The following is a 16,538-nucleotide window of genomic DNA, read 5'->3' on the forward strand; positions in this document are numbered from 1 at the left end:
CATAGGTCCTCCTCTCGTGGGTTAGCAGTAACGCGTCCTATCTAGCGAATTGGGAATCGTGAGTTCGTTTCTCACCGAGAAGAGGTGTAACTGTTTTGAAAATTGTGTGTGTACCGTAACCGGTCGTTTGAGAGCGTCACAGCCCATTGGGAACCACACACTATGCAAATCTTGTCCAGCATGTCGTTTGTGAGCAGTGTGTGGTGTTTCAAAATCTAATAAATAATTCGCGCTCGCCTTGGTATTGTATATACAATAGAAAACGTTGTACATAGATGGGTATCTAATTCTTCCAAAAGAGGTGCACTTTGCGAAAGAGAATCATGTGATTAGTAAGTTGAAATCAATTCCAGGTATTGTATGCGAATTTTTTTAATTTAAAAAATAATTTACGCTCGTTATATTGCTGGAGAATAGATCGATGGTGTTAACTTCGCCATTTGATAAGAAAATGCAAAATAACTAAATAAAAATGCCATAAGTTGCATTGCAAGCTTTTTTTTTCATTCAGAATGTTATTATTTGCAAGCATCTCTGACCTGATTCTTGCAACTGCTTAGACAAACAGACCTGTCACTTAGCAGAATTTCATCGATGGCTGTATTGATTACAAATTATACCTTTGTTTTAGGCAGTATCCATTTAGAGTACCTAATTGTAAGGAAATGTTTTCCTCCATTTATCTGTTTGTTTGATGTTTCGATTTATCGTTTTCGTCAGAATGTAAAGCGCGAATTACTAAATCGTAAGCAACACAAGTACATGTATTAAGCCACAAACACAAGCCCCACGGTACAACGGCAAAACGGCAAGCCCATTTTGATCTACACTCTACTTGTTAGATCCATGTTGAAACTGATTGAGTCGACATTGATCAAAACATTGAAATGTCATTCAAATCGGTGTTGCCGTTCTTGCCGTAATGACGTTGCATTGTGTTTGACCCTTTACAATTACATGTCAACGCAACAGATATGTGTTCAAGCATCGTCATATATCAGTTGCTTTGTTGTTACACGCGTGTCGATTTCGCTGGTCCGTGTTTATCATTTCTTCAAATATAATTCTCTAAAAATAGTTATTGAATATAGTTTTCTTCGAACACATATTGCTGTAAACAGTGCCATAACAATTCATAGGTTTTGGTCTGTGGTATGCATTTGACTTCTTCACGTCTGTTGTTCAATGAATGCATCATTTGGTTCAACTCAATCCAGCACAATCAGTCGTAAAACCGCTGGGAAAATATTTTATTCAGTCTAAATAAAGCATGAACATGAGCAGGTTCATATTCGTTGCCACAGCACTCTTTGCATTGAAATTGGTTAAAGGATGTGATCTGATGAACTTGCGGATTGCTATATTGAACGACGAACTAGATAGCCCTAACGAAAGTTGTGTTTTTTCCAGCGGCTGCAGCCTTTCGAATTTATCGTGCCGCTACATCAGCTATATTAATTCGTCGGTAGTGAAAACCTTTTATTCAGATTTGGAATCATTAGGGAATGTTATGAAAGGTGACAATCCATGTGGTGCCCTTTATTTTTCAGATAACTTTACTGATGCTTTAGTAGCCCGCATTGCATTAGGTAAGTCAAAGCCATTATTGATTGAAAACGGAGAGTAATTAATTTTTAATTTTTATTCAAGGACCTGATGCTGATGATGAAACGATTATGCAATCGGAAGTTCGTGTGTGGCTTGGAAAGCTTAACCCGACAATCTATAGCACCATGCTCAAACTTGTGGAGGCGGCTTATCGAGATTTTTCCAAGGCACTGCTACAAGATTGCAACAATTTTACGAATGAGGAAAATGATTACGTGGAAACAAAAATGTGTATTAATAATAGTTCTTCCTTAGCAAACTCTATACAGCCAAATGATTTCAAAAGCTTCTCTCTTTGTTGGCCTTGTAGCCGTCAATTGAATTAAAACTGTGTTTCTGTAAAAACATTTGTTAGTACAAATAAATAAAAACAATATGTGAATTGATTAACTTAATTAAATATAGGGTATCACGGAAGTTTTTACATTTCTTAATATCGAAAAACCTGCGGAACGAATATTCATTTTTTTTTATTTCTTTATTAGTATCATTCTAAACATTACATTCATTTCTTATATCTAGGTGTTCTCAACAACAACACTATCATCCTAATTTGGTAAAACAAATTTAAGATTTTATGAACATTTTGATAACAACATATTACATTTCATTTGCCGTAGCAGTTAATATTTTTTACAGGTGAGTTGATTTCACCTGCTTATAAGAGAAAAAAAAAAAGTTTTCAATTTACTCAACCTAACTTAACCTAAACATATAACGCATTAATCGTGACAATAGAAGTTGATGAGTGGTCGAATGTCCATTGCGGAATCCGAACTGAATAATTGGCAAAAATTGAATTTTCGTTGATGTGGGCCATCATTCTGTTCAAAATAACCTTTTCGAAAAGTTTACTGATGGAGGATAGCAAACTGATTGGACGATAGCTAGAAGCTTCTGCCGGATTTTTGTCTGGTTTTAAAATTTGAACAACCTTAGCATTTTTCCATTTGTCAGGAAAATTTGTTAATTGAAAACATTTGTTAAATATATCAACTAAAAATTATAAGCTACTCTCTGGAAGTTTCTTGGTGGGGATGTAGAAATTTCCATCATCGCCAGGAGCTTTCATGTTTTTGATTTTTTTAATAATAGTTCTCACTTCTTCCAAATCAGTCTCCCAGGCATTTTCGAAAACGTTCTCTTGATTGAGAATATTTTCGAAGTCCTGAATAACTTGATTTTCAATTGGACTGGTAAGTCCTAAATTAAAATTGTGCGCACTTTCAAACTGCATAGCAAGTTTTTGAGCTTTTTCGCAATTAGTTAGTAATAATTTGTTTTCCTCTTTCAATGCCGGTATTGGCTTCTGAGATTTTTTCAAGATTTTAGATAATTTCCATAAGGGCTTAGAGCCAGGGTCCGATTGAGAAATCTTATTTTCAAAATTTTTGTTTCTTAATTGTAAAAAACGTTTCTTGATTTCTTTCTGCAAATCTTGCCATATAATTTTCATAGCAGGATCGCGAGTGCGTTGAAATTGCCTTCTCCTCACGTTTTTAAGACTGATCAAAAGTTTAAGAGCATCGTCTATAATCACGGATTCAAATTTTACTTCACATGTTGGAATTGCAATGCTCCTGGCGTCAACAATGGAATTTGTTAAAGTTTCAAGAGCATTGTCAATATCAAGTTTTATTTGTAAGGGAATATCAACATCAAGATTAGAGTCAATAAATGTTTCATATATATTCCAATCGGCTCGAAAATAATTAAAGGTGGAGCTGATAGGATTGAAAATCGCTTCATGGGATATTTGAAATGTAACAGGGACATGATCAGAATCTAAATCAGCTTGAGTAATCAGTTGGTTACAAAGATGACAAGAGTCGCTTAAGACCAAATCAATCGTAGATGGATTTCTAGAAGAGGAAAAACATGTAGGGCTATCAGGGTATTGAATTGAGAAATATCCTGAAGAGCACTCATCAAATAAAATTCTGCCGTTGGAATTCGAAATTCTATATAGGGGGAGATCCCCCAGTACCGGACACTTAAGCCACTAAATTCATAATTCTAAAAATGTTGGTTTAATGTGCTCGTGTTACCCATTTATGATAAATATTATCATTTTTATAGTGTACAAAAATAAATTTGAAAATATAAATATGAATTTTGACATTGCATTTTGATGATGTATTTTAGTACCAAATTGATCGATCTTGAAAGGTGGCACCCAATACCGGACACGATCTGGAAATGCCTCGTATTCTGTAAATTTGAACATCATCGAATGTGTTTACTATAGGAATAGTATATAATTGTTAATTCAATGCATTTGCAACATTTACAAGAACAATTTGAGATTTTCTTGGTTTGCAAGATGTCTATCAAAAACCTCTTTCATATATGATGAAAAAATAGCACATTTTACAATGTTGTTCTGAATGTTCATTCTTCTTCATTTTATTGCATGTTTGATACCATGATCGACGGAATACATGAAAAATTAATGTATTTTGAGACACTGGTGCAATAATTACAAAGACATCATATAACAAATCAAGCTGTCCGAAACTGTGGGACAGGAGTCGCTTAACCAAAATTGTTATTTGTCTGTATTTAATTCAATTATGGTACAAAATACATTCATACTATCAAATTAGGATTGTTTGATCATGCTTACGTGATCCAAAGTATTTTTTCATGTTCAAAATATCTACTAAATAGGATCAAAATTAAGGCGATACGACAATTTTTTTAAGATTTTCAAACTTTTCTACTTTTTTAAAAAGGCATGCATATTTTAAGGATGTGTTATTCTACGTAAACATTAGTCTCCATAATAGCTTTCTTTTCTTCTTATACACCATCTTGATTGGACCATGATTTCTCAATTTTTTGACTTTGTCCGGTATTGGGTGCTGTCCGGCACTGGGGGATCTCCCCTATTGTCAATTATATGCGGGTCGTTGAGAGAATTCCATAAAATTTCGTGAATTATAGATGTTTTTAATGAAATCCTCCAGTGAAGGTTCGCGAAGGTTTTCCATAGAGTAATTAGGTGCCCGGTAAAGTAAGAGGTCTATTTTGTAAATCGAGCTGATTCATATGACTCGTCTGTAATCACCGTCGATCATAGTAAGCAGGCATTTTTCAGATGTCACCCGTCGACTGCCATAGTAATCCAGTCACACAGAGTGGTAACTGTAGAAAAACTCGAGTGACAGAGCTGTGTCGAGCGAATGTTTTGGTCGACAGTGACTCCAGTCGAGCTATTTTGATCGACTCGACTTATTAAATAGGGCCCTGAGTCATAGAGTGGCGTGGCTCAGTCCATCGCTAATCAGATTTCGCTCGGTACGTCTTCGTCCTACGAATTCCTTAAAAAAAAAGTGCAAAATGGATAATGAAATTGAAGTTGTTTATCGAAATACAGCAGTTTTATTGCATGTTTAGTGTACAAGTAGTAGGAGATGAACTAGCCTATGGCTGAAAATCTCGATAATAAAGATAATAATAATAATAATAATAATAGTGTACAAGTAGGCAAACCATAACAGCTTTCACAAAATTACACTTGTAATATCAATCTATATTGTAGGTAAGTTAGAATATCCACCGTGGAGAAATAGTTTTAGTTTGGTACGCCGAATAGTAGCGCTTGCGACAAAGTTTTTACGTTTTTCGTCTTCATTACAACGATTGCGTCATTTTGATCAGTGAAAAATGATCAATTTCACCCGAAATAACGGTATCTTGGATAAGTTTACTAATTGTTGATTTCTTTCCAGTTGCACATAAACTACCGATCAAAAATTTGAGGTCACTCCTTTCAAACATTAAAAACATTTATTCTAATAAGTTTATAAGTTTATGAGCTATTTTATAAATAAAACTTTTATTTGGAAAACAATTCATGAAACATACTTTGTACGCAAATTAATAAAAATGTCAATGACATATTTGAAACATAATTGCATCGTGCACCAAAAAATACCATAATTCTAGCACTGAAATCTTGACTTAATTTTTTTGATACGGAATGTATATCTGATAAAGGCGTAATAAAGATTATGTCTAAAACTAAAAATAAGACTAAAATAAGCTAGCTTTATTCAAGATGATGAAATCCAGTCTTTGGCTTGACGTAGTCCTAACTAACATGTTGAATCTCCAAAAGTGGACTGGTCCAGAAACGTTCGACTCGAACAAAATAAATCAGCGGCAATAATTTTCGTAGGAAACGAAACAATTCGTAAGTCACCCATCGGTGAAATCTGTAGAGCATTTGATAGAACGTCCATATTACGTACGCCAAGGGGCATACTGGGCCCGTACGGGGTTTGAAGCTCACCGGTGATCGGATTGTAAGTATCGCACCGTGTTCTTGCCAGGATGCATGATGTTGCATTTATGTAGAAACCAACTCGTTGAGATTGAACGTTGAGATCCTTGTTGGCAAGCGTTTGCAAAATGCATTGATTGATGAGGGAGTTAGCATTCACACGGCGGACACACTGCACAAACTCGCAGTATCCGGTATAACAGTTTGTTCCTATGGCGGGTGCTGAAGTTGGACGCATTCCGGTTACAATAGCCTGTGGAAGAATGATTAGAAGATATTCATTAGATTGCGATCACCATTACAAATCGTATTTGGGAAAACATACTATTCCATGATTCAGGGCTTGTAGCGAACAGAAAATAAAAAAAATGAGACTTTAGTAAAATGTACTTGCAAGTGATTTTAAAACTACAAGTATAAAGCAAAAAATGGATAGAAACGAAAATGTAAAGAACTGTAATAATTTGAAATATTTTCTAACGATCATCTGGTCTGTGTTCAAAAACACCAAGGTTTTTTTTTGTGATTTCGGGAAAATCTGCTCCAAGTATACGAAACATTGAACAATTACGTTACTTGCTGTTATAATGAAACTTATCTATATGATGATACATCTGTATCAAAATACCAATGACAAATAATCAGAACTGATTTTGAGAAATCTTAAAAAACAAAAAAATTTGCCACCCTTTACTCTACGGAATAATAAAAAAAAACTATTAGATTGATTTGTAAAAATAGCATAATAAGAACTAATAAGAACTTACCGCTAAGCTCGTAGCACACAATGCGTAATTGCTGTTCATGAGATAAATTGTAGCACATTGACTAACCGCCGTTAGTTGCGTCTGCCCGGCTGGAAGGACTCCCGCTCGAAAGAAGCAACCGTAACAGGCATCTCTGGTTGCAATCGATGTCGTTTGAGTAGCATTGCACAGTAAGTTGAACAGGGATAGTAATTTATGGTTGTTGTTACTGCATACAGGCTTTTCCTCGGACCATGGTTGAATCAGCTTGAAAGCTTGAGTTACTTGCCCAGCTATTATCCAAGAAGCTACACTTAGTGCAATTAAGCTTAAAAATGTACGTTGCACTGACGGATTCATTTTTATGATGCACTTTTAGCAGAATCTAACACACGACTGATACTCTGTTCGGGAACTTGGCGCATGGAATCTAATATTCACTTTCTATTTGTAGATTACTTTTAACACCACGCAATACGAGCACAGAATGGTTGCTCGCTAATGGATATATAAAAAATGCCCATAGTACAACGATAGTGATGATAATCGCTGGTCAGTGGAGAAATATTTCACGCTTTTATGATTTCATTTTCACTTTCTGGATCACTTCCGTTCTATCCATCATGCTGTTCGAAAATTGTTTGGTGCAGCTAGTATGATGATCGACAGTGTATTTTTAAGGCTTAAGTAAAAATGATGCAAAAGTCAAAACTGAAAAAGCAGTTTTCTCTTTTTGAATAGACAAATCAAAGAAAATAAAAACATCAGGCTCTTTTATTTGCCAAATAAAAAGGTTGTGTGTTTTTATTTTTATCAATTTGTTGTTTTAAAAGGAGAAAACTGCTTTTTCAGTTCTGACTATTTTGCCATTTTCTCTTGCACCTTAATTATAACTAGTTGTCCCGACAAACTTCGTTTTGCCATCAAGTAGGCTGTTGAAAAATGACATGCGATATCCCATACAAAATGACACATTAGTTTTCTCCAATTTTTGCAACTATTCCGGACCAAAAAAATCGCGACCAAAACTTATTCTACGCACAAACACGTCACAGCCCTTCAAGATTTTAAATTTGAAAAAGTCATGAAAGTCTGTCGACCTATTCCTGAGCCATTACGTGACATAGGGGAAGTGGTGGTAAAATGAACAGGGGTGGTAAAATGAACACCGTGCCTTTAACCGAGAAAAAACAAATTTCGATTAATTTTTATCACGCACGGACGATTTAGAGCATAAATCTGAGTGTTCGAGTTGATACGTATGTCAATTGAAGTGAAAATATCAACGTAAACTAAGATTTTAGAGAACCACGTTTGAAAATTAGGACCGACGTAAGTTTTAGCTCGGAAGACTTGAGGTTTTTCAGTGAGGTGATGTGTTATGATATGGTGTCAAATCTGATACCTTCAGAATTCTTTTTGAATGGGTTACAATATTTAATGGATGTATTTTCGGTGGGGCAATGAAAATTTAGAGAAATATTTGTTTTGCTCACGTTTATTGCATGGTGTTCGTTTTACCACCAACCGCTGTTCATTTTACCCACATAGTGCAGGTAAAATGAACATTTGCCTCGCTTTTTGATAGCGATGAAAAAATGTAAAAATTTAGCTATTTTAGTCTGAATCCATGTCGCTGCTATAGATTACATCCCTATTATTGATGTTGTGCGATAGAACTATACAAATTTCTCGTTTTTCTATTAGAAACAATATGATTTTTTAAGGTGTTCATATTACCACCCCTTCCACTACAAACACCATTCGTTTTTTATTTATATAGAACATAGGTTCCCAAACTTTGTTGGAACACGACTCACCTAGCTACCAGGCACATTCCTCGCGACCCACCAACGAAAAACAGAAAAGTAATGTGTTCACCACCGAAGCTCTTTAGCTGTTCAAAAAGTCAAACATTTTCATACGACACAAAGTTTTTTTTTATTTTCTTTATTAGTATCATTCTAAACATTACATTCATTTCTTATATCTAGGTGTTCTGTGTTCTTAGACAACACTATCATCCTAATTTGGTAAAGCAAATTTAAAATTTTATTAACATTTTTTTAACAACATATTACATTTCATTTGCCGTAGCAGTTCAGATTTATTACAGGTGAGTTGATTTCACCTGCTTATAAGAGAAAAAAATAACGTTTTCAATTTACTTAATCTAACTTAACCTAAATATATAACGCATTAGTCGTGGCAATAGAAGATTGCAACGATTTTTGCCTGAAATTATTAATGATTTTATTTGACATTTGTTCCAATGTTTCAACATTGGATATTCTATGTAACTCATTGTTACTATACCAGTGAGGAAGCCTTACAATCATTTTCAAAATTTTATTTTGAATTCTTTGCAGAGCTTTCTTTCTGGAAGGTGTAACAACAGCTAGTCCATATTGGTTCAGCATACAACATGGCTGGCCTGAAAATTTATTTGAATATCATAAGCTTGTTCTTAAGACAAAGTTTTGATTTTCTATTAATAAGAGGATAAAGACATTTTACATATTTATTACATTTGGCTTGAATGCCCTCAATGTGATTTTTGAAAGTTAAATTCTTAGCTAGCCCTAGATACTTAACTTCATCTTCTTCTTTCTGGCGTTACGTCCCCACTGGGACAGAGCCTGCTTCTCAGCTTAGTGTTCTATGAGCACTTTCACAGTTATTAACTGAGAGCTTACTATGCCAATGACCATTTTGCATGTGTATATCGTGTGGCAGGTACGAAGATACTCTATGCCCTGGGAAGTCGAGAAAATTTCCAGCCCGAAAAGATCCTCGACCGGTGGGATTCGAACCCACAACCCTCAGCTTGGTCTTGTTGAATAGCTGCGCGTTTACCGCTACGGCTATCTGGGCCCCTCATCTGAATAATTTATTGGAACTCTCTCATCGTGACAACATGTCTACTTGAAGGTTTTAAATAAAGAGCATTTGGTTTATGTGGGAATATTATTTGTTAAGTTTTGGAAGCATTAGGAGAAATCTTCCATTTTTGCAAGTATGAAGAAAAAATTTCCAAACTTTTTTGCAATCGACTACAGATGACACGCAGGCTTCGACCTTTGGCGGAGAGGCCTGTGTCATCCGCAAACAAGGATTTCTGGCATCCCTGAGGTAACTCAGGTAAGTCAGATGTGAAAATATTGTATAATATTGGTCCCAAAATGCTGCCTTGGGGAACACAAGCTCTTACAGGTAGTCTTTCAGATAATTAACCTGAAGTGTACGATTTGACAGATAACTTTGAAATATTCTAACAATGTATGTTGGACAGTTAAAGTTTTTTAAGTTTACGATCAAACCTTTATGCGAATGCTTTTTCTATGTCTAGATGAGCAAGACCAATTGAATAACCTACTGATTTGTTGGAACGTATCAAATTTATTACACGTAAAAATTGATGAGTGGTTGGGTGTCCATGGCGGTGTAGCATACCAGTTGGATCCATAACCCAAAATAAAACCCATGTTGTAAAATAACACACACCAACCATCCTAGCACCAAAGCAATGACCAGGCAATTATGCAATCACAAACGGCACATATGGAAGTCATTAACCACCGAGGTGCATCGTTCTATCGGCTCACCTTACCTCCCTCGGTGAGGTCCGGAGCTGGTTGCGGGCAACTCGTAGGAGTCAAATAACAAACCAAGCCAAAGTGATCGCGACAAATAACCGATATTGCTTAGCATGCAAAGATGAACTTTTTGGTCACATTGTCAATCCAGTTGTCTCACCTATGCAACAAATTACTCTTTCTATCATACACACTTTAGCAAACTGTTCCAGACCTTGAAAATGTATAAAAACCAGGCGTTGCAGAATTCGCTCTCATTTGAGAATGAAGCACGATCAAAGCAAGCAAAGAAAAACATCCCATCTGTTGCGGTCCACGATCGTCATTGTATCGCAAGGTGTAACAAGTCTGATAAATGGAAGCAGCGAGCGAGAGCCCCAACGAGAGAGCGATGATAAAATCCATTTTTCTCGCTTGTTTACCGTTGGGGATAGGTGTTATTCTTTACTGGCACGATAAACAATCCACGAACTTCCAATAACAACAGTGTCCCCCAGGCTTGGAGCATGTTTAGAGAGGTTTTATCATGCACTACTATCCCCCCAATCTGATCAAACTTGTAGCAGTATACGATAAACAGTCTCTCATAATGTGCAGCATGTTATGATAGTTACAGAGAGCGATACGTGAGAGATTCTCTCAATTTTCTCAGGATTCAATCCCTGATAAAACCTTTGAACTGCAATAAACGTGACGATTCTGATACATTAGCTCGACCCAATTGGACGTGTCCAAATTTGGCCATCGACCACTAATTGAAGAACCCTTAAGCGACCCAACTGACAGACGTCAGCAAGTTAAGTCAAGTTCGTCGCGATTCAATTAAGAACAGCGAGGTTCGCAAAACCACGTTGTACCGCGGCGTACCAGTGATCGCGGCGTACCAGTGATAAGTGACCTAAAAGTGATAAGTAACCTAAAGCGGAATCCGAACTGTTCATTGGCAAAAATTGAGTTTTCATTGATGTAGACCATCATTCTGTTCAAAATAACCTTTTCAAAAAGTTTACTGACGGAGGAAAGCAAACTGATTGGACGATAGCTAGAAGCTTCTGCAGGATTTTTGTCTGGTTTTAAAATTGGAACAACCTTAGCATTTTTCCATTTGTCAGGAAAATATTCTAATTGAAAACATTTGTTAGGTTCTCCGAGATTACCCGGAAAACCATTACCCGGAATGCAATTTACCGGAAGACCATTACCCGGAAAACCATTTACCGGAATGAACCATTTACCGGAAAACCATTACCCGGAAGGACCATTTACCGGAAAATTATTTCTCTATTTCTCGCCTTTTTCATCAACGTCCTTTAAACTGATTCACGGTACTTCAGGTCAGTATTTTGACTTGAAATATTTTAAATGATCACCAACGATAATGAACAGGGGATGTTCTTCCTTCAAAAACCGTAAGCATCGAAGAGGAGACTTAGATATCTTCGTACTTGATCATGTCAATATGCACCATCTTCATATATTTGCATTTCAAAGATGATTCACCCTTCTTTTAAAAATAAGCTGTTCTTTCAGCTTGTCTTGGCAGACATGGCTAAATTTGGCTACAACTATGTTACTTTACTTTCGACATTCGACCGTCGGTTTTCCAAGTGTCTAAATGTTAATAAATAAGCAATGGTTAGAATTTTTAGCACGTGCTACTTTTCGACGAGTGTCAATTCACCGAATGTCGTTTCTGTAAACGTCAATCAACCGAATGCAAATTCTCCGTATATCACTTTTTCTAGAATTACCCATTTCGGGTCATCTGATATTCACCCTTCTTTATTTGGTTGGCGGTTCTTTCAAGTTCCAGCGATCTCGGCATTTTTGGCAAAATGTGTTTAGTCGAAAATTACCAAAAATCTTTTTCTTATTATTGCTTACTGTTCTTTCTAGTATATTATCCTGGATTCGGAAGATAAACATTCAGAGTTATGGCATTCGTAGAAAAATAGCACAATCAAGGAAATTCAAAGGAAAAGTAGATCTATTGAGATTCAATATTTCGGAATCCAGAGATAGACGTCTCAATGGCGTAAAGTGTCCCTACTCTCGATCACCAAGGCACTCTTAGTTTCGTCTTGATATTTTAGACTTCCTCAAACGTAAAAATTCCCCTAAATCAAGGCATTTTTTACGGCTACAGCGATATGCGCTGCATGTACAGTTTGATGAGCGTGTCTATCCCACAGTGACACAATTTCGCAGTGATTTTAGTCGTGTCAGTCTAAATGGTTCCATATAAGAGTGCTTGCAACTACTCAACAACGAAATCACGTCGATTTTTTGTCAAATTCGCTTAAAAAATCGTATTGATTTGGGGGAGCTTTAAAGCCTAAATGAGAATTGCACTGTACTGCACAGTTTCTGTTTAATTTTTTGATACAATATTTAAATTGGATTCTAAACTGATTTAAATATTTAAATTGGATTCTAAACTGAAGAAGATAAGAAAACTATCCTATTTCCAAACATTTTTAAATACTGGGATGTTCCATTTACTCCAATGCACCCTACCTTAATTGATAGGCGATTTTTTCGATTTATATTGACCTCGTTAATATTTCACATCAAATATATATATAACACAAAAAATTATTTTCATTATTTTTAACCTTGCCTGTAATGTTTAGTTTTATAGTCTAAATTTGAAGACATAGTTTTTTGATTTATAGGGAGCCGGATCCTATTCTTGACACTTTTGAATAAATAAAGAATAAATATTGTACATAAATGTACTGAAAAAGGTCGTCGAAAATGGAAAATTTGGCTTTCCGGGTAATGGTGCATTCCGGTAAATGGTACATTCCGGTAAATGGTTTTTCCGGGTAATGGTACATTCCGGTAAGTGGTATTCCGGTAAATTGCATTCCGGGTAATGGTATTCCGGGTAATGGTATAGAATCCATTTGTTAAATATATCAACTATGAATGATAAGCTACTTTCTGGAAGTTTCTTGATGAGGATAAAGAAAATTCCATTATCGCCAGGAGCTCTCATATTTTTGATTTTTTTAATAATAGTTCTCACTTCTTCCAAATCAGTCTCCCAGGCATTTTCGAAAACGTTCTCTTGATTGAGAATATTTTGAAGTCCTGAGTAACTTGATTTTCAATTGGACTAGTAAGTAAAATTGTGCTTACTTTCGAACTGCACAGCAAGTTCTTGAGCTTTTTCGCAATTGGTTAGTAATAGGGTAAATTTTCCAATAGTTGAGGGTACTGAGCACGGTTCATTTAACTCCTGAAAATCAAGTAGCGCAATGAATGTACATAGCATTGTTGTAACGGGAACTAACGACCATTCACTTAATTAGAAAATTGATTTCATCGCAGTAACCATCGGCATGCCAGTGAAAAATAAGCCCTCAACTATGGACCAATGCACGAGTTCACTATTTGACGTTTGAGCGGTGCCGTGTTATTTACGTGACCATGGCAACGAGTGAATTCGGCACCGCTCAAACGTCAGATTAGTGAACTCGTGCATAGGTCCATGGACCAATGCAAGAGTTCACTGATTTGACGTTTGAGCGGTGCCGAATTCACTCGTTACCATGGTCACGTAAATAACAAGGCACCGCTCAAACGTCAAATAGTGAACGCGTGCACGGGTCTATTGAAAAACTGTTCCTTTAGTGGAGGTAATCCGGTATCCGTTATTTTATCATGGGATTCTCCATTATAGGAACATTTTACAGCAACTATTGATACAAGTGAGTAAAGTTTAAGTAGTTTGGGTGGTATTTCATCAATTTGAACGATGTTTTTAGCTATTTCTTCTATCAATAAGCCAATACGTCAATTGGAAATAAATTAAATCCTGTGATTTACCAAAGTTTTCCTTTACCAGTTCATCTTAGAAGTTTGCTAGAATTCCTTAGATAATTGGAAACCCTTTTGGATTCGTTCTTCATTTTTCCAAGGAGCCCTTCTTGGATTCGTCCGCCACTACAAGGAACTCTTCAAGTAATAAGAGCAGTGATTTCCCTAGAAATTCTTTTGTGATTCTAACAGTTTTTTTTAAATAATTATAATAAATATTCTTGCAAGGTTTCTTCTACGATTTTGTTACAAGAAGTTTTAAAAATATCCAAGAATTTAAGGAATTTCGCAGTTCCAGAAAAATGTATTTAGTTCAGATGAATCTCTGCATGTTTTTTTTTCAAGGTACATTCCAATATTTTCTCTAGGGATACCTCTTTGAATTTTATCTTGATTGCCCCCTGGATCTGCATCAAAACCCACAACAAAGAATTTTTTAGTGATTCGTTGAATTTCAGGAATTTGTCCAGCGATTTCACCCGATATTTTCCTATTGATCGTTTCAAGATTTTCTTCAACGAATCTTCATAGAGTTCAATTAGGAATAACCATATGCATACTTTTAAATACCTTACAACATACTTGATTATGCAAGAATACCTCTGAGGATCCTTTTAAACAGGAACATATATAAAGGTATCATCAAAAACTATTGCCTGGTGGGAATCCTAGGTACGCCCTCGTATGGGTGTTTTTTAACCGGGAGAATATTTTTTGTCGTTTGAATCACGAAGTTTATTTTAAATGTTAAACGGTTTCGAAAAAATGTTGTAGGCGCGTGTGATCTAACACCGCACCGGGCGCCCAAAACTCTAGCTATGCCACTGCACTTATATTTGACAGCCTAGTTATTAAAGAACTTGAATATGATCTCAAATCTCTTAGCGAGAACCATTTTTACAAACTGTGACCATTTTTGTAATCTAAGTCAGAAATTTCCATATAACGTTAAACGCCTAGAGGTATGGAATGCCCTATAAATGTTCGTAATTCATTCACCATACAAAATTGTATGGTTACTATGATGGTCCCCTAAAACAGCTTTCCGAAGCATTCTTGTTCCATGATTCAATATTTTTATAAGTTTATGGTCCGTTTATTACAACTGCGATTTCGAAAGATGCCAATAGCACCTAACAGCTATTTAGCAGAATACTCGAGAATTTACGGAAAGATTCTTCTCTCTAATTCATAGAATCTTCTGGGACTTTTGAGAAGTTGCACTAAAGAAAAAAAAAAACTACAACAGCATTTAAGGCCCAAGTAAAAATGGTGCAAAATCAAAACTGAAAAAGCAGTTTTCTTTTTTTAAATAAACAAATCGAAGAAAATAAAAACACACAGCTCTTTTATTTGCCAAATAAAAAGGCTGTGTGTTTTTATTTTCTTCGATTTGTTGTTTCAAAAAGAAGAAAACTACCTTTTTTAGTTTTGACCTTAAGGCTGTAATTATTTGAGATCAGTATATTACAGCAACAGGGGCCCAGATAGCCGAAGCGGTAAACGCGCAGCTATTCAGCAAGACCAAGCTGAGGGTCGTGGGTTCGAATCCCACCGGTCGAAAATCTTTTCGGGTTGGAAATTTTCTCGACATCCCAGGGCATAGAGTATCTTCGTACCTGTCACACGATATACACATGCAAAAATGGAGCGAACGTCAAACATGTTCTTAAGTGTCAAGGTTCATTTATGGACCCAATTTTTAAATTAAAAATCCTGAAAATTGTCTTACGTAATTAATGGACCGCCCCTAAGCTAGTTTACAATATTTTAACATCGGACTTACCTGAGTTACCTCAGGGATGTCAAAAATCTTTATTTACGGATGACACAGGAGGAGCTCAAGTTTCTTCTAGGAGCTTTTTTTGGAAACTTGAGAAACTCGAGAAGCGAGCATAGCTAGCTGAATGAGTGGAACACAAACAACAGTGTCGTCGATGTATACAGTCGTTACCGTATTCCAAAGGATAATACAACAAAACGTTGAAAATAGTGATCAATTCGCCCCTGATGTACACACTATTTCCGACATTATTATTTCTTCTTAGCGTAGCTTCCCTACACAGAGATGTAAACTTTATTTCACAATTCATATATTTTGGCATTTCTATCTCGTGTCAAATGCACAAAAATAGTCTATGCCCTGAGAATTACTGAAAGGTTCTAACCCGAACAGATTCCCCACCGGGCAGAATTTGAACTCACCACGCTCAGCAAGGATTTGCTTCGTTCGCGTTTATGGCCCCATACTTCCTACATTATGTCAAACTTATAGAAAAAGCTGCGAACGTATGTTGTAAGTTGCTATTTGATTTAGTACAAGAACAATGAAGAACCACTGGAATTTCAGTTAAAAATCGCTATATTTATGAATTTTGTTCTAAAACACAACATGAAGTTATTGCAAAGGTTAGCAAACGTCAGGCAAAGGGAGAAAGTACCCCAATATATTTTCTGTAAAAAAATGCTTCAAAT

General features: G+C 36.0%; 1 protein-coding gene and 1 long non-coding RNA gene across 3 annotated transcripts; one reads left to right on the top strand and one right to left on the bottom strand.

Moving 5' to 3' along the window:
• Nucleotides 1-980: 980 nt before the first annotated feature.
• LOC5566194 lies at nt 981-2,008 on the top strand. 2 transcript variants are annotated; one of them, XR_002502605.1, is made up of 3 exons: nt 981-1,152; nt 1,411-1,589; nt 1,651-2,008. It is a non-coding gene; the product is annotated as an uncharacterized LOC5566194 (long non-coding RNA). The 2 variants fall into 2 exon arrangements; XR_002502604.1 differs by lacking the exon at nt 981-1,152 and having other exon boundaries at nt 1,159-1,589.
• Nucleotides 2,009-5,085: 3,077 nt separating this feature from the next.
• LOC110674567 lies at nt 5,086-7,143 on the bottom strand. The gene is made up of 2 exons (XM_021838697.1): nt 6,664-7,143; nt 5,086-6,149 (listed from the first exon to the last, which is right to left on the bottom strand). The coding sequence occupies exons 1-2, from the start codon at nt 7,000-7,002 to the stop codon at nt 5,709-5,711; spliced, it is 780 nt and encodes a 259-aa protein (XP_021694389.1). The 5' UTR covers nt 7,003-7,143; the 3' UTR covers nt 5,086-5,708.
• Between the last annotated feature and the right edge of the window lie 9,395 nt (nt 7,144-16,538).

The sequence above is a fragment of the Aedes aegypti genome, chromosome 1, assembly GCF_002204515.2.
Source record: "Aedes aegypti strain LVP_AGWG chromosome 1, AaegL5.0 Primary Assembly, whole genome shotgun sequence".
Classification (NCBI taxonomy): domain Eukaryota; kingdom Metazoa; phylum Arthropoda; class Insecta; order Diptera; family Culicidae; genus Aedes; species Aedes aegypti.